The 22,393-nt window shown below is 41.0% G+C and overlaps 1 protein-coding gene across 2 annotated transcripts in view; it reads right to left on the bottom strand.

Moving 5' to 3' along the window:
- Positions 1-894: 894 nt before the first annotated feature.
- Slc22a2 (solute carrier family 22 (organic cation transporter), member 2) overlaps positions 895-22,393 on the bottom strand; it is a 41,041-nt gene continuing 19,542 nt past the window's right edge. The window contains exons 5-11 of one of the 2 annotated variants that reach the window (XM_005390704.2): positions 18,419-18,533; positions 16,674-16,780; positions 15,251-15,465; positions 13,974-14,082; positions 12,756-12,868; positions 8,999-9,098; positions 895-1,322 (exon numbers count right to left, since the gene is read on the bottom strand). In XM_005390704.2, coding sequence (XP_005390761.1) covers positions 1,256-1,322; positions 8,999-9,098; positions 12,756-12,868; positions 13,974-14,082; positions 15,251-15,465; positions 16,674-16,780; positions 18,419-18,533 — 826 coding nt within the window. In that variant the 3' untranslated portion in view covers positions 895-1,255. Of the gene's footprint in view, positions 1,326-8,998; positions 9,099-12,755; positions 12,869-13,973; positions 14,083-15,250; positions 15,466-16,673; positions 16,781-18,418; positions 18,534-22,393 lie in introns of both variants that reach the window. The other variant, XM_005390703.2, reaches the window with a different exon arrangement.

The raw sequence follows: 22,393 nt of genomic DNA, 5'->3' as shown, positions 1-22,393 counted from the left end.
TCGCTGCATAAGCAACCTGGAGATCTGGTAGGCCAAACCAGAGTGGAAGACTGGTGGGTCCAGATGAGCTTCCAGGGGAAAAGAAAAGAACAGGAACCAGTGTGTGATGTGCTTGAACACAGTGAGGGCACATTTATTGTTCTGTCAGAGTGTGTCCTATACTCACAATAACAGCAGCAGCATCATTCATAAGAATGTGTGGAGGAATGTGTGATGACTACATAGAAAGTGAGGCAATAAGATTCTGGAAAAGAAAAATGTTATGAAAGACATGCAGCATAATCATAAGAATACTATGTGGATCAAGTGTTATGAACAGTTACATGCTATGATGATGCCAACATTGATTATTTGATTTCAGATAAAACAAAGTTAAAGGGAAGAGAGAAGCTGTGCTTTGGGATTGGTAGAGCTAAACCTTCATCTTTTGTATTAAAAATCATTAAGAAACTAAAGAAACTAAAGAAAATTTTCTTTTTATTACAGGTGTTATAGTTTTCAGCCTTTAGAGCTATATTTACTATATTACTTTGGTAAAATATTAAAATACTTTTTAAAGTCCAAAATTTAAAAACTATTACTTGACTGAAAAATTATCATCTATGATTTATTAATGCTAATAGTGTTGTTTATTTAACTTTCTTCAAGATCTTTTATAAAAAGCACACATTTGTAGTTACCCATGCAAATATAGAAAGCCTTTGTGATTCCTCAAGTAGTGCCCTAATTCTTTTATTTGACATTCCCTTCAAGTCTAACTCATATGATCAATGTATTTAAAATTTATTCAGCTATCACTAAGAGTCCCTTCAAAAGTCTTGATATATATTCTGGACAATATGATGTTGCTTTGGGTATTTTATTTCTTTAAAGAAATAGACTCTCTTCTCCTAATTGTATTGTTTTTTCAGATCTTTTTTATTTGTTTTCCCTCACCCACAGTTCCCTTATATATTCTGGTTTGATGTCATGTGGGAAAGGAACCAAATGAAGAAATACAAAGGTGAGAAGAAATTCAAGCAAACCAATGGCCTGGGAGTTCTGAGGACAGAGCGAGCTGGAAGATCGTGGCAGGATCCAGTCTGTAGGGGGACTTTTACAGAGCAATAAACTCCACTGGCTATAGCTCTAAGTTGACGAAGTTCAAGGGTAAGTATGGGTGAATTGCATGGGCTTTGTGATAAGTGAGGAAATCTCTGCTTCTGGTTTTGGCAGCATCAAAGCAAGACCACAGTAGGAGCCATGGTCTTTCTTCTTAGTTTAGTGGATTGTCTGGTTTCTTTACTTGGAGGTAAATCATATTTTCCTTATATTTTCTTGGTCTGCTATAAGAAATGAAATTGAAGAGGAGAGAAAGAAATTATAAGGAAGTTAAATAAAATAAAATTGGTATAAATTAAACAAATCACAATGATAAAATTTGCCCAGGATTAGTTTTGAAAATATATTCTGAGTGGTTATTTTCTTAAAGAAAATGGACAGAACTTGGTATAATAGAATGGGATGTACCTAAAATCCTTCTTGAGAAGTAGAACTGACATAACAAATCTCTCTTCTTAGGTTATTTCACTATCTTTTGCAGCATAGAATATAGGTAAAGATTAAATTCAACTTTACATCAGTTAGATGATGGTTGCAGAAATCCAGGCAGTGTTATCAGTTTTCAAGTAAAATTTGTGAAGTTACTTTTTAACCAATATTCATTTACTTTTCAATAGTTTGATGAGTGAGAATGCAGTTAAAATTTCTCTCAAATTGCAAGTTTTCCAACCATTTTATCTCTATAAGTTTCAAGACTTGCTAATATTCATTGGAAAAATGCTGTCTTCTTCAGTATGTTGTTCCCATCCATGTTCTCTGTATATGTTTCTGTTAATAGTAATACTGAATCAGGTGTGGGCTGTCCTAGGCCCCAGATCCCTATAGAGTTCTCTCACCTGGACAGGGTCAATCCTGCTTCAGTTTTTAGAACAGTCCAATCTGAGATGAAGTTAGCAGAAACCCACCAAGTCATCAAGAAACATTTGAGCCCTCTCAGACTTCAAGTGGAGGAGCAATCAAGTCTGGGCTTTCATAGTTCCTATACTCACAATAACAGCAGCAGCATCATTCATAAGAATAGCAGCAGCCGCAGGAGCAACAATAGAAGCACCAAAAGCAGCAGCAACATCAGAAACAACAGCAGCATAATAAGCAATTGTAGTAGCAACATCAGCAGCACCCTCAACAGCATCAACAATAACAGTAACCTCAAAAGCACCAGCAATGGCAGCTACACCAGCAGCAACAGAATCATTGACAGCAGCAGTAACAGAACTACCAGTAACAGCACCCCCAACAGCAACAATAGCAACAGTGACAGCAAGAACAATAGTAGCATTACCAATGGTATTATGATCAGCATCATTAGCAGCAGCAGGAAAAGTAGCAGCAACAATGGTGTCAGCAGCAAAAGCAGCAACAACAACAGCAGCAACAGTAGGGAGAACACTAGCAACAATGGTAGCAGCAGCAATGATAGCAGCAGCAATGATAACAGCAGCAACAGCAGTAATGCTAGCATTATAATCAGCAAAATTAGTATCAAGAACAACAGTAGCATAGGCAATAGCTGTAACAACAACATCATCAACAAAAACAAAATCAACAGCATCAACAGCACCACCAACAGTTGCACCAATGGCATAACCAACAATGGTAGCAGCAACAATAGCAGTATCACCAGGATCACCACCACTATGAGTGACAGCAATATTTTTAGCAAAAATAGCAGCAACAATATTATCAACAATAGCAGTAACAACAGTAGGAGTAACAGCACCACCTCCACCACAAGTATCAGCAGCTGCAACAAAAACAGTAGCAATACTACCAACAGTAGCACCACCAGCAGCATCAGCAGGGTTACTAACAGCAACAATAGCAGCAGTAGCATTAGCATCACAATGAGCAACAATAGCAAAAGTAACAACAGCAGAAACAACAGCAGTATTAACAACAATGGCAGAAATAGAAGCAACAGCAACAGCACCACCACCAAGAGTACCAATGGCACTACTAACAGTGTGTGTAACAATAACACCACCACCATCAGCAGCAGCATTAAAAATAGCAACAACAACAGTACCATTCACAATGACAGCAAAGGCAACAACAGCAACACCACCAATAGTAGAAGTAACAGCAGTAGCAATACCACCACCACCAACAATAACAGGGGCAATAGCAACACCAGCAACAGCAATAGCAATATTATTACCATCATCAGGAACAAAAATGGTAGCATCAACAATAGCAGTAATAACAACTGTAGTAGCATCACTACCAGCAGCAGCAGCAGCAACAGTGAAAGCACCACCAATAGCAGCAATCACAGCAACCCTAGCATTATAATCAGCAACATGAGCAGCAGCAAAAACAGTAGTACCAAGAATAACAGCAACAACAGCAGCACCATCATCACCACCAACATCAGGAATAACAGCAGCATTGACAATAGCAGTAACAGTAGTAGAAACTACAATAACATCATCAGCAACAACAGTTGCATCAATGTCAATTGTTGCACTAATGACATCAACAGTAACAGCAACAACAATACCACCAGCAGCAACATCAAGAATACCAGTAACAATACCACCACTAGCAGCATCAAGAATAGCAGCAATAATAGCATGAACAGCTTCGGCAGTGGTGGTAGTGGTATTGATGGTGGCAGTGATGGTAGCAATAACAGCAATAACAGCCACAGCAGCAGCAACAACACCACCAACTGCAACAACAGCACCTCCAACAACAGCAGGAACAACAGTATGACCACCACCATTAGCAGCAATAGTAGCACCAACAAAAACAAAATTATCAGCAACATCAGCAGCAATAACAGCAGCAACATTATTACCACCATCTGAAACAACAATAGCAGCAACAACAGCTGCAGCAGCACTGCCAACAACAGCAGCAGGAATAGGAGCACCAACAGCAGCAGCAACAACAGTAGCAGTGATAGTGGCAACAACAGTAGAATCAATAGCAGCAATAGCACCACCAACTGCTATAGCAGAATCTTTAACAGTAACAGCACCACCACCAGCATCACCACCACCAATAGCAGCAGCAATAATAGCAACACCTACAGAACCAACAAAGTAAAATCATCCTCAATATTAGTAGTAGCAACAGCAACAAAATTATGACCACTAACAGTAGCAGCAACAATAACAACAACAGCAGCAGCAACATTGCTACCAAAAGCATCAGGAATAGACTCAGCAGCAACAGCAACAGCAGCAGCAACAGCATCTATAGCAACAACAACAACAACAACAACAACAACAACATTAATACCAGCAGCAACATTAATAGCAGCAATACTAGTACCAACAATAGTAGCAACAATAGCAACACTATTATCACCACCACCACCAGGAAAAATAGCACCGACAATAGCAGTAACAGTAGTAGCAGCAGCAACAACAGCAGCAGCGACAGTGCTACTAAGAGTAACACCAATGATAGCATCAGTCGCAGCAGTAACACCACCAGCAGTACCACCAGCAACATCAAGAATAGCAACAAGAGTAGTATCACAACAGCAGCAAGTGCAGTTACAGCAACAGCAGTAATGCCAGGAACAGCAGCAACATTACCATCAACAGCAGCAGCTACAGCAGTGACAACAGTAAAATCAACAATAGCATTAACATGAACAATGGGAACAATATCAGTAGCACCACCACCAGTAGCAACAGTGGTAGAATCAACAATAGTAACAACAGCAGAGGCACAACTATCACCACCAGCAAGAGCAACAATAACAATATCAACAATAATAGTAGTAGCAGCAGTATCAATAACAATAGCATCAACAGCAGCAGCAGTACCAATGGCAACAATAACAATAGCGGCAACAATAACAATAGCAGCAACAACAACCACAGCTGTAGCAACAGCAGCAGCAACAATGGTAGCAACTACATCAACAATAGTCTCAATAGCAGCAGCAATATTAGCAACATCAACAATAGTAGTAATAAGGGCAGTATCAATAATAGCAGCAACAGCAGCAGCCACAACAACAGCATTAACAACAGCAGCAGCAGCAACAGCACCATCAACAGCCAGGTCATCATCAACACCAGAAGCAGTAACAACACCACCAATAATAGCAGCGTTACCAAAAGAAACAGCAGCAACAATAGCAAAACCACCAGCAGAATCAACAATGGCAGCAATTGTAGCAGCAGCAGCAGCAACAGCAACAGCATGGGCAATAGTAGCACCAACCATAGCAACTATAACAGCAGCATCAATAATAGCCATAACAGCAGCAACAACAGCAGCAACAGCATCAGCAACAACAGCAACTACAGAACCACCAACAATATACAAAACAGCAGCATCAACAATAACAGCAGAGCAACAGTAAATAGCATCATCAACAATAGCAGCAGCTCTCAGTACCAACTGTGGTTTGATTTTTGCAGGCTCTCTACAGGTGGACCCTCCCACAGCTGTCTTGACCCACACTCTAGCCAAACTCTTCCTGCAGTCCCCAGACCTCTTACAGAGTTGTCTCAGTGACCAGCAAACTTGGTTATACTACACAGAAAAAGCAACGTGCAAATCTTTACAGGCATATTATTTGCAGATAACTAGTAAGCACACAGCATAACAGCAGCTGTAATTCCTGGGAATGTCTCTTAAGCTTGCTTTGAGCCTGCCTGGTGGGAACTAAGAACTCTGACACATGTAAGTGTGTGTATACATGTCACTGAGCTGCACCATTTGTCTCAAAACAGCTCCCCTAAAATTCAATTTCTAATGAATAGTCTCAGTAGATGTTTTGTTATTTTATAGAAGAGCTATCAAAGCCTTGCTGAAGAGTAACAATGGCTCCTGGACATTTATTAAGTACCAAGCACTTTACATGTATTGTCTCTTTTAATGGTTATGAAAATCCAAGGAGTGGTACTATTGTCCCCATTTACAGTGCACATGAAGAGACTGGGACAGACCTCATAGATGGAGTATGTGAATATGGTTAGTTAGGCTCTATGGCTGTGATCTTTTCTGCCTCTTGGGACTGCCTGCCTTCCATCAGAGCTGCTGGGGAAAGCCTGGAATGCTTTTAATTCTCAATGATGAGGAAGTCTGCAGCATTCATTCTACAGCTACCTGGAGAGATTCTGTTCTGTCTGTGACATGACATACACAGGACAGAATCTCTGTCCTCAGAACAAGGTGTTTTTGTGCACAGGAAGGTATGCTGAGATAGGGGAGAGGGAAGCTAGTCTAGATTAAGGGTTTCAAATTCAGATGTCCTTATAACCAGGCAGTTATATAAGTGTACATGACCCAAGACAACAGGGGATAGTGGGGGCTGTGGCTTACTGTGGAGGACCTGCTCTCCAATAAGCAGAGCCACTGCTCAGCTCCCACAGATTTTCTGTAAGAGGAAATGCCTCCTCAGTGTTCCCAAATTTGATTTCTAAAAAATCCTGGAAGACCCCTGTATGTGGAATTTCCCACTTTAAAAAATATCATGTTGGCCAAGCAAAGCATTTGAGAATGTGGTGTCCAACGGTGCCCACACTGTGAGTTTCCAGTGTGTGACCTCAGGCCGAGTCAAAAGGCCTCTTTTAATTCTAAGATAAGTTCTAGGAAAAGCCTCAGACCACTGCAATTCAGCAACATTTTGCCCAAGTACACAATGTGTTAAATGTGAAAGGTTTGTAGAATGCATAAAATTCAGTGTAGTTCATGGCACCCGTGGATCTAAAATGGAGATGACAAAATTTAAAAGAACAAAGATTTAAGTAGATCATATAAACAAACTTATTTAGATTTTTTTTAGCTCACTTTTAAAAAAAAGGTTCATGTGTTTTAAAATTTAGAAAGAACAAAAATATGTGTCTAGAAAAGTCTTCCACTTATCTAAATCCTATAGTCACCAAATTCCAGACAGCCAATGTTATGGTTCTTGTGCATTCTTCAGAAAAACACACACACACACACACACACACACACACACACACACACACACACACACACACGTAGTTCCCTTGAACCTTGGAAGATATGTTCCAAGACCCTCAGTGGATGCCTGAGAATATTGCATCCCATAAATGCATGCTATGATCTCATACACACATGCCTATGATAAAGCTTAATTTATAAGTTAGGTGCGGTAAGAGATGCATTATTGTTGATCCTCTTTACAACTGTAACATAAATTTTTTTCTTTCCTTATTATATTGAGAGCTTTTATCTTTTCACTTTAAAGAAAAACTTCACAAATTCTCTTCGGCATGTCTCAATGGCCAGCACTACTACTCTTGTACTTTGTGATCATTTTAAAGTAAAATAAAGGTTACCTGAATAAAAGTATGATGAGACCTTGACAATCCATCAGATAATTGAGTGTACATTTTATTTAGTGCTGGGGATTGAACCTAGGGCCTCATGCTAGCTACTCAAGTGCTCTACCCCCGAGCTACACCCTCAACCCTCCATCTAATAACTGAGATGTTTATTGAGTTACTAATGGGAGGGTAGACTATGCACCTAGATTACTCTAAGGAGTGATTAATATAATGGAGCACTATTTCATCATGAGAGGTGTGACACAAGATTTTATTGTGTTACTCAGAACAGTGTGCAATATGAAATTAAGGAATTATTTACTTCTGCAATTTTCTATTTAATATTTTCAAACTGCAATAAATAGGGGAATGATGGGTAGTTGAAAGGAAAAAGCAAAGCTATTGTAAGGGGGAGTTACTGTATATTTTTATCTAATCATAGTTTTATATTTTAACCATTTTATTTTTAATCATTATTTTTATGTTTATGTATTTCCCATATATTTACAAGTGGTAGAATACACACTTTTCTATGTTTTGCCTTTTTCCCACTAATAATACCTCTTGGAGAGCTTTCCTTATTAGTGTACATAAGCTGCCTCATTTTTCAAAATGGTTGTATAGCATTTCATTGAATGGTGTATCATATTTAACTGCTCTTCCAATTGATAGACACTTGGGTTGTTCCCAATCTTTTGTTACCTAATAGTCTTTGATGACCAATTCTATACACCTGTATTTTGCACATGTAAATTCCTAGAAGTGTAAAATTGGTAGGTAAAAGATATGCACATTTGTTATAGTGATCCTATCATCACATTGACCATTGCGGGTGTATCAAGTTTGTTTTTCTACTCTCAGTATAGGGGATTGGTGGTTTCCCATTCTCTCTCAATATGATTATGTGCCAGGTACTTTGTTTTTTTGGCAATAAAGTAAATATTAGTACCATATTAATTTGCACTTCTTTGATTATGGGAGATGTTGGACATATTTTCTTACATTTAAAAGTTGTTTTATTTCCTTTTCACTGAATTAGCTGCTGAAGTACTTTGCCTACCTTTTCTTTTTTGTGACTGCCCTTATGGATTTGTTAGGATTTTTTGTATGTTCAGGAGATTAACCCTTTATAGAGTTATAAAATACCTTCTGTAAGTTTATCACTACTTTTAACTTATGCTAGCTTTTCAATGCAGAATTAAACAAAAATTGTAAATGCAAATATTGATTTTTTTTGGTCTTTTTGAGACAGGGTCTTACTATGCAGTTCAGCCTGGTTTTGAACTCACTTTGTAGCCCAGGCTGGCCTCAAACTCACAATGATCCTCCTGCCTCAGCCTCCCAAGTGCTGGGATTACAGATGTGAACCACCACACCTGGCTGATCCTTCTTTTATGAGTCTGAATTTTTTTGACATATAAAGACCTTTCTTGCTATGAAGGTATAAAGGAGTCCTCCTGTAGTGTCTTCATTGTTTCACTGTTTCTTTTCTTCAATTTTTCCTTCGATTAGCTTGAATTTATTTCATTATATGATACAAGATATGGATTCAGTCTCATCTTTCTCTCCAACTGGATACAGAATTGTCCCAAAACATTTATGGAGTAGTTCATTTAGGAATCTCAACTCCATACCTCTGCATGGCTTCAGCTTCCTCAATGGTCTCAGGCAGAGCCTTCCCTTTGGTCTCTGGGAGCAATAACACCAGTCCTCCGGCTACCAAGCCAAAAATGGCTGCAAAGACAAATGGCTGCAAATCACATTTAGAAAGGCAGACTCTATAATCAGAGCTCCCATCCCCAGCCTGTATTTTTCTATACTTATTTATAGACTCCTTGGCCATCTCTGACTGCCCTATTTTCCATCACAAATATTATGCCAATTCCAAACTCCATTGGATTATAATTCCTTTTAGGGAAATGAAATACTTAACATTTTGAGTCAAGATTATTCTAGGTGAGAGGACATTATCACACTATTAAGATACTTTGGAGTTAAAAAAGAAACTGAAAAAAACCTAACTGTATAAAAAGGTAGAACATAATCATGCCAATGTAAAGCACTTGGTAAAGAAAATACATCAGAAAACTTGGACCTTTACTAGCCAATTAAAGTAACACAAGTATTACTCCATAATCACATTAAAAACTATTGTGAGGCCATTTAGTTCAAATATAAGTGCTTGCCAAATTCCTGTTGCTCCTATTTCTTTGTAGTTATAATCTTTAATAACTGTTGATAATTTTATTTCTTTAAATTCTGATAAATGCTTTGGTCTTTCAAAATTGTATGGTTATATATTGTTTCCCTAATGGAACACAAGAAGTGGGACTTGCATGGTGGACTCCATCTGTGCCCTCAAGAAATGGTGGCAAGAAATAGATGCCAGAAACCCCAGCACTGAGCACCTGGGTCCAACTCTGGCTCCTTCCCTGGTTGGAGAGCCTTGGGAGGTCTGGCAGTAGCCTTGCCCCTCTGGTTCCCTTTTGTCACATGGAACAATACTCTACCTCACAAGTTTGTTAGGAGGCTGAAATGAGTATTTGTCAAGCACTTAAGATAATGCCTGGCTCATGGTATGAGCTATGGGCATGGCTACTAAACCATGTGTTGTTGTAGCTCAAAGATTCACTTGGTGATTGTATAATGATAAACTGTATTGTACTGTAATGAAGCTCTGAAATGAGTAAACTTTGATGAACAGATTCATCAAATTATCATGCACTTAACACTTTACATTTAGAAAAATAAGCCTAACTACCCAGGATAACCACTAACCAAGTTTCCAGTGCTCTTTGAAGCAGGATTTTCTGATGTGTTGATTTTCAGGCTTCTTAGATACCTCTCTTTTGTTTTATTTATTTGTTTACTTTTGAGACAGGATCTCACTTTGTAATCCAGATTGCTCTTGAATTTACTATGTAGCTCAGGCTGGTCTCAAATTTATGGCAATTCTCCTGCTTCAGTCTCATGTGTGCTGGGATTGTAGGTGTATGTTACTACACCCAGCTCCTGTAACTATTTCAAGTTCAGAGTTCACTGGTCTGAGGACCATAGGAAGACCTTCAATTGACTTGTCTGTTTGATTCCCTTCTGCCACGTGGGACAATATACTCATACCTTGCAAGTCTGTTAGGAGTATTGCCCAGGAAAAGAAAGAGAAAGAAATTCAAAATCCCCATGACATCACCACAAGGCCTCTTCAGCAGTGGTTGGGCCTACAGGCAGACCTTATCATTAGCATCGCTGTGCTCCCCAGGCAGAGCTCTCTGACATTTTGACAGAAGGCAAATTTGGTCTCTGAAGCAGAAGTCAAAGCAACACAAACAAAGCCCCTAGACAGCCCTGTGGCCTTGGGCTGGGTGAAACCTCCAGTGTCAGGCATGTAGCATTAAGACTTGTGCATAATTATTTTGCTGGTACTATTCTTTTCCAACTAGACAAACCCACAACTTAAACAAAGATTTTTTTTCCTAAGAATTATCAGGTTGAATTTTAAAGATGTAATCTCAGTTCATTTACACTGGTTACCAATGATGGTTGATAGTAACCAGCACTTATTAAACACCTGCTATTTGCCATGAGGCCATATAATTTAAAAAAAAAAAAAGAAATTCAAATGCAAAACTACTAGTTATGCTTCCTATTAGCTCCCAGAGTGAAACTGGTGAGGGAAGATGATAAAACTACTTTCAAAAATAAAGTTGGGATTGTCTCTAGGTTAATGTTGGCAGTTGAAATGCTGCTATAATCTCTTATCTTCTCCAGAGGAAGGTAAGGCACAAGCACGGCTCAACAGTGGTTCCTTGGTGTCTGGACTTGGCATTGCCCTGTTAAATGGTGGCTATGGAAACATGAGGTAGCTACTTGCTATCCAGAAATATCCTGCTGAACCCTCAGTCACCTGGTCTCCTCAAGGGCAAAGCCGAAGTTGAGAGGTCCCTAACTTTCTCCCAGAAGGCAGGAGTTTAGAGCTGTGCTGGGCACTTCCTTAAGAGGAAAAGATTTGTGACAGGTCTGGTGTTGGGGGAGGGTAGATTTTGGGGCACAAGTCCCCATCAGCAGTGCCAGCAACACTGGGAACAAACCAAGGCTACCTCAGGATAATGAGTTTGTGTTCCATTTGATCACCTGTTAGGGTGGGATGTAGAGGAATTCATTGGGACTGTTTGGAACTTTTGCTGATGAATCCACAACAGTGGAAAATTTCCCTGTCACAAACCCCTTGAGGAGAAGGGAGAGGGAAAGAATGAACTGAGCTGGGTGTGGGGACAACATGCGGCAGGAGGGCAGAAGTGAGTGCTTCCAGTGTGCATCTGCAGTGCAGATTCTTGCATCCTGTCCTCTTCAGTGAGGTCAGTGGTGCTCACCCATGGGAAAAGTGGCGCGTATTCAAATGGAAAGTGGCCAGGGGACTCAAATGGGAATACGTGTGCATGAATCTGAGCCGACAGTCACACCTTAGGTCTCCAGGACACCCAGCAGAACACCTGTCCCAGTGGGTAAAGGTAAGGGATAGTGAAAGAATGAGGGAGGAGCCCAGGATCCACAGTATCCAGTACAGGGAAGAGACAGTCGTGCTGCCTTCTACCCTGCAGGTGGTGAGGGATGAAGCAGACTTCAGTGCCTTTCCATTGCATCTTGTCCCTGATGCTACTAGCAGTGGCAGAAGGAGAAATGCTGCACCACTCTCCTGGAATCCAAATACCCTGAATAACTGGGGCTGGGGGCACTGCTACACAGGTGCTCCATTACATGGATGCATTTTTCCTTTTATTGCATTCTTTGGTTGGGGGTACTGGGTGTAGAATCAGGACCTTTACACTGAGCTATATCCCCGGACTCTTTTGTTTTGAGACAGGGTCTTTTTTAAGTCAATAAGTTGTCTAGGCTGGGCTTGAGCTTGCAAACTTCCTTCCTCAGCCTCTCAGAGTGCTAGGATTACAGGCAAGTGCCACTGTGCCTGGCTTGATGCATTTTCTTAGTTGTGAATTTTATTTCCTCTGGATTCTGAAATGGAGTTTTGCAAAAATCTAACCACCTTTCTTTGGAGTAATGAAGTAAAAATGTTGTGTATTTTAGTGCCTTTGGGTTGGAGATGGGTCAGGTTAGCTCCTTCACAGAGGCGTGGAGATCTGGAAAGAGGGCACTGAAGAGAAACATTCTTCTGACTCATTGTTCCTAAACTCTGTCCTTGTAAAGTGGGAGTCCACTCTTGGGTATTAATAGTAACTGGTAGTATTAGAAATACTAGTGTTACTAAGTAGCACTATCAGTAATATTACTACTAGTAATTAGTAGTTACCAATGAGCATATCTATTTTGAGGCAGAGAAATGGAGGTTTCAGAAAAATAGGCTTCTGTCCAGAGGCCACTGAGGGGGTTTCTCACCGAATACCACGAGTGGGAGCTCCTGCCAGATATCTGTGAGGCGGTAGACCAGGAAAGGCGTGAGGATGCCACCGATGTCACACACTGAGGAACAGACAAGCACGCCAAGATTCCTGAAATGTAGGAACCCAATTTAACTTTTGACTTACAGCAAGGCAACAGTTATCTCCCACCCCCCCAAAGAAATACTTCCCCAAGCTGGGCCAGGTGGTTTATGACTGTAACCCCTGCATTCTGGGAGGTTGAGGCAGGAAGATCAGAAATTCAAGCCCAGCTTGGGGAACTTAGTAAGACCCTATCTCAAAATAAAAAATAAAAAATAAAAAACAGGGCTGGGGATATAGCTCAGTGCAAAAGTCCTGGGTTCAATCCTGGTACTGAAAAATAAAGAGAGAAACAAACCCCAAAACCTTCCCCAAAATGTTGGAAAACTGAAAAACATTGCTCACATTATTTTCAATGAGTGACAGTGATGTATGCACAGAATTCCACAGAACTCCAAAATGAGTCTGTTGTTCTCATTTTATATAAACTTTCAGACTTGGAAGTGGAAAGTTATGCTTTTCTCTCCTATCGCCTGGCCTTTTGGTGACATTTCTAAGAACCCCCTTGTGCTGTATCCCTCTCTGTCTTGTGGAACTGTCTGGTGGTCCCTCTCCTACGATTCCATGTCCTCAGTTCTCATTAAGGTCTCTAAACTCCACCCCTCACTGAAAACATGAAGTGTGAGCTACTGGCCCCAGCTGCTGCCTCTGAGCATCATCCTCTTTTTTCTTATTGTGCTTGGAATTTGGGGTGCTGTTATGGCTCAGATGTAAAATGTCCCCCAAAGTCTCATATATGTGGAAGGCACTGATCACAGCATGATGAGTTCATAGCTGAATGTGCTATCAGGAGGAGGAGCCTGCTTGGAGGTAGTCACTGCGCTGTCACCTGGACAGGTGTAATTTTGTCCCTTTCTTCTCACTTCTCTCTCTACTTCCTGGCTGTCACAGGCTGAACACCTTTTCCTCCACCAAGCCTCTCTGCCATCCTCTGTCTGCCTTGGGGCCTGCCAACCATGGACTGAAACTGTGAGTTAAAACAGCCTTCTCCGACTTTACGTTTTGTGAGAGCATTTTGTCTCAACAACAGGAAAATAGCTAAGATGGGTGCCTCTGCCTGTACCACAGTGGTTCTAGCCCCACAAGAAGGGTTCCAACCACCCCTCATACTCACCTAATGAATGTGGGGTACAGTTCAGCATTGACTAGGCAAACCATTTCGAAAGCCATCGTGATTCCCATCCTACCTAAGCATGCAATGGTGACTTTAAGCCAGTGTAGATCTGAGGGAAAAAACACAGCACTTTTATAGATGGTGCCCGATCCCTCTTCTCCAAATAGTGCTCTGGAGTGGGCTTTGTGCGGAGAAACTCCGCATTCCAGGATGAGGCAGGGCAGCACAGCAGTACTGCTGCAGACTCAAGGTGATGGCAGCAACTCTTCTGTCTGTTTTGGCCTCACAAGGGTTGCTAATGTGTTGTCTTTTTTTTTTTTTTTAAATCATTTTCTGAAAAGTAGTTTTAAATTCCTAGCAAAATTAAGAGGAAAGTATGGTGATTTCGCATTTCCCTCCAGCCCTGACATGTATGCTCCCTCCCCACTATCAATACAGCTTTCACAGTGGCACATTTGTTACAATCATGATCGGGCAGTGACATACCATAGTCACCCAAAGTTCACAATTTATATTAGGAGTCATTTTTAGTAGTGACTGCTCTACAGTTTGGTCAAACATATGATGAAATATATCTACTACTATGGTATCCTACAGGATTTTGACTGCCTTCAAAATCCTCTGTTTTCCACCTGTTCAACTCCCCACCAATTCCTAGTGACCACTGATTTTTCTTTGCCTCCATAGTTTTGTTTGTAAGACTTTCTTATCTTTAAGTTTCAATTGTTAACTACACCAAATTATAACATTTTCCAAAGCTATGGCAACTTCATCGAGGTCACCCCGGAGAAACAGCAAAATATGGCCATACTTTCAGTAGTTGCTATTCAATGAAGTGTTTGGACAAAGCCCCACATGGCTAAAAGAATTCTCTTTCATGAACTTTTCCTCCCTGCCATTGAGAATTATTTCACACAGAAAGAATAACTGTTTACTGATGGCATGTAAGTTTTCCAATTTATTTTATACAGTGATGCACAGAAGTGAAGAAAATTTTCTGGAAGGTTCTACAATGAGACTTAAACCATGACCTGTTTTCCCAGAGTGCATGTTTTATGCTCTTGGCCAGCTCTGTGATCTTCACAGCTCCTCTTGTGCTGTTTATTGGGGCACAACTGGGTTTATTAATTGTTGAGGGCATGTTTGCTCAGGATAATCCTAGACATTACACTGTCTTTGCAAATCATCTGGGTGAGAAATTGGTCTCCCTATTAAAAGGTCTTGATATCCTCTCTGAAGATCTTAGGGATAAGATCCCAGCCTGGCTATAAACTTACCATCAGGGATAAAAACCGAAGCAAGACAGGCAGCCCCTGCCACCATATTTGACACAGCCCAAGGATAACGGCGACCAATGCGGTCAATGGTGAGGATGACAATGAAGGCGGCTGGGAATTCAACCAGGGCAGAATAGAAGAAATCCAGGTAGATATTGCTCCCTGCAAGGCCCATGTGCATGATAAGGCCCTGGTAGAGAACAGAGCTTGTGAACCTGAGCAGAGAGGAGAGAGCCAAGGTCAGGTTGAGCACTGAACACATACCACCCCCCAAAAAGAAGCTTCTTGAAGAACTGGAGTTGATGGTAGGTGACATTTCCCTGTGACCTCACAGCTGCCCCCTCCATCCCATCACTTTAACATAAGCTGGTCCACTTTAATGGCTGCTGTGACCTGGGACCCAGGCACAGGGAAACAAGTAGGACAGCATTTCCTGGCCAAACTGAAAGCCAAGAATGCCTTCACAGACTGATTTATGCGGTAAATCTATGTTAGGTTGTTAGTGACTGTGAAGTGTTCATAGTCCTCTAAAGCACTGGATCAAATGGATTCATACATAGCTCAAGTTTCAGGAAACAGAAAACCAAAGGGGAACCAATTTTTTCTTGATAATTTTTCTTCTGGTCTGACACAAACATTTTGACAACATCTCTAGTTTTGATGACCTAGAACCTAGGACAACATCTCATTATATATATATATATAAAGATGATCAGGAAGAGTCATAGTTATTTAGAAAAGGAAAGGAGAATGAGGTTAGACCTCAAGACTGCCTTTTTATACAGAAATTGTGGTAATTTTTGCCTTTGTTATTGAGAACAGTGCTTTGTGTGGCCTATGTGGGGCTCACCAAACTGACACTGTGTCTCTAGGAAGGGACACCTTGTGGTGAGTGGGTCTGGGCTCTGGGAGTGACCATGAGCAGCAAGTGTGGCCTGACAAACTTCAAGGTGCTGGACTGTGCAGCTACTGGGGTACTGTTGATCATCAGTCTACTTTTTATTTTGTACTCCAGGTATAAAATAAAAAGAAAAGTCCCATGTTTTGGTCAGCCCTGTGCTATTTATCATATTAATCCATGGATATTAATTGAGAATGAGTGGGGTTAATGGCAATGTATCTTTTATTCTAATAACTTTTTTAAAAAAGATAATCAAAACATATTGTGAGTCTAAAGAGAAGCTGAGGTCAAGAGCACTGTGATGTTCATGCAGTGACTGTGAGCTGTCTTCCATGTCTGTCTGCGAGAAACGTGAAGGAAACCTGCTATCCATGAGCAACCCATTCTGCCCTCTGTCATTGCTGAGCCTGGTAGCAGATTGTTTTGAGGTGTCCTTGTTCTGTCCCTTAATGTGGATGTCTGTGAATAAATAAATTTGGAGTGATTTTAAAGCAACAAACAAACAGACAAACAGTGGCTTACCAAATATACATCAAGATCAAAGTGTGTTTCCTTATCTGAGGGGTTCTGACCAAGTCAAGAAATGAAGGGTTCAACTTCTCTCCAGCTTCCTCATCTGCTCTCAGGCTCTGAGAAAAGACACAGTAAGAGTGGCTTTGTCTGTGGAATAGTGGTTCCAGGGTCCTGTGGGGTACAGCAAAACACTTCATACTCACCAAGCACCTGTCCTGTGCCCTGCCTAACACTAGGTTAGCCACATATTTTGTCTTATTTTGTTTTTACCCAAATCCCAGAAGTTAGAATCTGCTTTCCTCACCTCATTTTACAGAAGAGGAGCTTGAATGTGGAGAGTTTGGGTAACTCATGGCACATATCTAAAGTGGGGTGCATAGTGTGGTGTCATTGAGCTGCAGACATAGGACCTTGAGGGGGGAGTGTGAAGCAACTTGTCCCCCCACCCACTGCCAGATAGACCTTTTTGTGGCCCGGAAGGCAGGAGGTTTAGGCCTGGCACTTTGACTTCAGACCAGCATGGGCACTGCCCAGAGCTTGTTAGAAATATGGTGCACACCTGTAATCCCAGCACTTGGGAGGCTGAGGCAGGAGGATCACTGAGAGTTCAAGGTCATCGTGGGCTACAAAATGAGTTTAAGGCCAACCTGAACTGTATAGTAAAGCCCTGTCTGAAAAAGACAAAAAAAAAAAAAAAAAAAAAAAAAAAGAAAAGAAAAGAAAAGAAATAAAGTACGAAGAGAGATTGATTGGAATTTACATTTTCACAAAGTCCCCATATGACCTCGTGTACTAACAGCAAAATCTGAGGAATCTTGCTCTGGAAGTGTGCAGTCACTAGGTGGTGGAGTTGTAATTCTGCCACAGGTGGTAGTGTGCAAATTAATGTGATACAAGCAAAACTGTGGCAATAATCAGGTCATTAGCATAGCTGGAACTTCGGATCCTTTGGCAAAACAATGATTCACCTGTGACTAATGTCCTAGTCATTCACTGCAATAATCCAAAACTCAAGAGCCAGAGCCATCCTAAATCCTTAATGGAAAAGAAAATACATTTCAAACATCTAGAAGTGTGATGAAGTGAAGAAAAGGCCTGTGAGTCCAAAGCCTTCATCCTAAATATTGTGCAAGTTCTTATAGCTAACTTTTCTTAGATCCTCATTCACGAGATTTACTCTTACCATTACATAATTTCCTAATATGTTTCATTTTCTCCTTTCTAGCTCTTGTCAGATGAAAAATTCTTTTGAAGTGATGAGATCTACTAAAGGCAAAACACAAAATCCAGGACAAAAGGATGCCTCAGTAGCTCAATTCTTTTTAAGAAGGTAGATGATCACTTAAAAATTTGAAACAATTCTTACCCAAAATATTTAAAGTGTTAAGAAATTACTTGTATCCAAAGAACTGTGTTATGGATGTAAGATTCTGACCTGAGGGTATGGGACACACAAGGCAACAGGTCATGAGCTCTGAGGGACAGTGGCTGGTAAAACCTTAAGTTGCACACATAGAAGCTCCTGGTCTGATTTCTAAGTAGTTTCTGGTTCTCTCTGAGTTCAAGGTTTGACATGTGGGAAAAGTATTTTCCTAGGAACCACAAATCTTGCATTTATCCCATTTATCTAATCTCTCCACTGGTAGGCCAAGAGGCAAGGTGGGGGCCCTCCACTGGCATTGCTACTGAGCCCCATTTCTCCACTGCCTTCTCTAGCTGCTCCTTGATTTGATACCCAAGAGATCCTGGCTTACCTGAAGAGAGGCTGGCATTGACTTTCCATTTTTCTTAGCGATGTGCTTAATGATCTTCATTGCTTGCCTGGTTTTGTTCTGGGAGATCAACCACCTTGGAGACTCAGGGATGCACCTGCAGCAGAGCATTAATAAGGAGAAAAATCTTTCTGAAACTCTTTAACCCTCACACATTCATGATAGGATGTCTGTGAGGATCATGCACAGTGAGGTTCAGTTAGATCAGCAAAGGGGATAAAGAGTGTGTCAGATACTCGCAGTGTCCTCCTTCTTCAAATACTGACTTTACTGGGCCTTGTCCAAGAAGCCCACAGGCTCCCTCGGCAGAGATATCTAGAGGGAGCAAGCTGTAAAACTGGGTATAGCTGATTCTCCAGCTGTGTGGAAGGAGGAGCAGCAGGACTGCCATGTGGGCTTCAGGCTTTACAAGGGTGGAAGGGGTCTCAGCATGGAGGTGAGGGCATTTAAACAATCAAGGAGGAAAGCAAGTATATATCAAGTGTGATCAAAAAGTGTGCCCATGAGTTTTTTTTGTGTTTTTTTTTTTGAGACAGGATCTTGCTATATAGTTCAGGCTGGCCTTGATCTCACTATGTAGACCAGGCTGGCCTCAAACTCACAGCAAAGTAATCCTCCTGCCTCAGCCTCCGAAGTGCAGGGATTACAGGCCATGTGCCACCAAGCCAGCAATACACTTTTAAATTTAAGCATTTATGGTATATTTTGATCACACCTAATATATATACATATTATGCTGAAATCTAATTTCCCAAAGAAAGAGGTAAAAATTTGAGGTCAGATAGTTGTGGGACATAAAATCCAGACAGCACCATTTGAGCTAGAATCTGCCAGTGATCAGGGAGCTCTTGCTGAGAGGTGGGCTCAGCAGGACCCAGGTAGGTGTTTCTATGGAGTAAGATGGGGAGATAGCCAGGAAAACTGCTTGATTAAGACTCAGGGTATGACCAGGAGCATACTGTACTTGACTGCAGCCAACACTTGACTCACACTGTGACACTGTAGGGCCATTTTCCCAGATGACACTTGATGCCCATGAGCAGCTCCACTGTCTGCCCTTTTGGAAGCACAGGGTCAGCTTGGCCAACTGATCCTGGGCTAGTGCTGGGGCAGCTAAGGAGGTGGACACTTGGGAACAGAGTCTGGGTAGGTCATAATCCAACCAGCCTACAGGCAGGAAGTCAGGATTGACTTTGAGCTAACACATGTCACTAAAGAAATGTTTATCCTTTTGGACAGGGAAGTGGCACGTTACTGGCCCCATCTCTGTGGACCTCTCCATTGGCAGGTGAGGCCTGCACCTATGCTCCACTCGCTCCTTTCAGACAAGGAAGCAGTGAGGGTGCATGCAAGTGGCACGGGAGTGGCCCCATCTCTGTGGACCTCTCTATTGGTGGGTGAGGCCTGCACCTATGCTCCATCTGCTCCTTTCAGACAGGGAAGTGGCATGGGAGGGGCCCAGGCTCTGTGGACCTCTTGGTTGAGAGATGAGGCCTACCTTCCCTTGACCAGCTGCCTGAGGAACCCAGAGCAGCAGCCCCTGTCTGGCTACCATTAGGTTCATGGCTGAGGCCCACATGATTTCCATCGATGGCTTGAGTCCCTGGTACTGAAGGCCACCACTCCCCCACCATCGCAGTTGTGGTCTGAGCCATGCACCCACAAATTGCCTGGGGATCCTGGGCCCAATGGTCCACCGCCTTCTACTATCTTGGGATAAGTCTGATGCCCAGGTAAACTAGGGTCCCTAGAGGCCTTCAGTGAGCTCCCTAGGTAGCGTGTGGCTCAGCACTTTCCATCTGACATCCAAAATGACAAGACATAGGAGCAAAATGCAGTCTCAGAACTCAACTCCACCCAGAAAAGTAAAGGAGACACCAACATAGGAGAACTTGGAAGTCACATACCTGGAATCTCTAAAATGATTGCAACTGAAGTAAGGAAACAACTTCATCAGGTCATAGAAGAAATCAGATCAGAAATAATTGCCCAGGTAAAAAAAGAAATGACATTAATAATGAAAGAACTTCTCAGCACATCTAAAGAAGACATATATTAAAAAAGTAGATGAGCATCAGAAAAAGATGGAAACGTTAATGAGAAATACAGGACAGAACTAGAATGCATGAAACAGATTCAAAGATATATCCAGGAAAGCAAAGCTTCCATTGAAAGCTGGAAAAACCACTTGAATGAAGCTGAAAGTAGAATCTCAGATATTGAAGACAGCATGGCAGCTAATGATTGTGAAAGGAAGGATCTCTTAAAATGAACAAGGAACCAGGAAAAATCAATTCAACAGCTGCAAGATGAGGCAAAGAGGAAAAATGTAAGACTAATAGGAGTCAAAGAAACGGCAGGAGGCAATACAAATGACATAAAAAGAATATATGCAGAAATAATAGCAGAAAATTTCCCAATCATGGAAAAATATTCTAATATACAGGTAAATGAGGCATATAGAACCCCAACTAGCCATAACCAGATAAAACCACACCCAGACATGTAATAAGCAAGATCCCAGATATCCAGCAAAAGAACAGAGTATTAAAAGCTGCTAGAGAAAAGAAACAGATTGCCTATAAAGAAAAGCCCATCAGAATCCCAGCAGATTTCTCAACACAAAACATCCTATTGAGAAAAGCTTGGAGCAAAGTATTACAGGTCCTGAGACAAAACAGCATCCAACCAAGATTGATGTATCCTGCCAAACTATCTTTCAAATTTAACAGAGAAAGAACAACTGAAGAACTTCATGAGTGCCAAACCATCCTTACAAAGAGTACTAAAAGATATTGTAGACAGAGAAAAAAGTGACCACAATCTCAAGAGCAACAATAGAAAGGAACCTTCAAGCACAGCAAGCAATTAAACAGATAGCAAAAGTAGGAAACCAACAGCAAGCAAATAACATGACAAAGATAAGCCAACATATATCAGTTATAATCGTTAATGTAGATGACCTCAATTCACCAGTCAAAAGAAACAGACTGGCAGAGTGGATTAAGAAACAAAATCCGAAGATATACTGTATACAGGAAACATACTTTACTCAAAAGGAAATCCATAGACTGAAACCCAAAGGATGGAAAATTATTCTCCATGCAACAGGATCCGAGAAGAAAGCAGGGCTAGCTACTATGTTTGCAGACAACATAAACTTTAAACTGAAAACAATCAAAAGAGATAAAGAAGGTCACTACATCCTTGTTAGGGAAAAACTGCAAGAGGAAGAGATAACAATCATAAACATGTATGCACCAAAAATGGGAGCACCAAACTATATAAGACAAAACTTAACAGACATGAAAAACCAAATAATTACTAACACTATTGTAAGAGGGGACCTCAACACCCCTTTGACACAAAGAGACAGGTCAACTAGACAAAAAATCAGCAAAGAAATAACAGACCTGAACCAAATCTGTGAACAAATGGACTTAGTATATGGACTATACATAGTAGATGTATACAAAGTGTTCCACCCTACAACATCAGAATACGCATTTTTTTCAGCTGCACATGGGACTTTCTCTAAAATAGACCACATCTTAGCCCATAGAGCATACCTTCCAAAATGCAAAAGAATTGAAATTGCCCATGCATATTATCTGACCACAGTGCAATGAAATTGGAAATTAATGACAAAAGGAACACCAAAAACTCCATAAACACTTGGAAAGTAAACAACAACCTCCTGAACAACCAATGGGTCATGGAAGAAATTAAAGAAGAAATTAAAAAATATGTACAAACAAATGAAAATGTAAATACACCTTTCCAAAATCTGTGGGATGCAATGAAAGCAGTTCTCAGAGGGAAATTTAGAGCAATGAACTCACACATAGGGAAAACAGAGAGAGAACAAATAAATAGCCTACTGCTGCACTTCAAACTTTTAGAAAAAGAAGAACAAGTCAAGCCCAAAGCCCAAAGAAGGGAGGAGATTATAAAGAT

Source organism: Chinchilla lanigera, unplaced genomic scaffold (assembly GCF_000276665.1).
Source record: "Chinchilla lanigera isolate Chin_1 unplaced genomic scaffold, ChiLan1.0 scaffold00038, whole genome shotgun sequence".
Taxonomy (NCBI): Eukaryota; Metazoa; Chordata; class Mammalia; order Rodentia; family Chinchillidae; genus Chinchilla; species Chinchilla lanigera.
The sequence above is the reverse complement of the archived record's forward strand: the minus strand, read 5'-3'. Positions and strand labels throughout refer to the sequence as shown.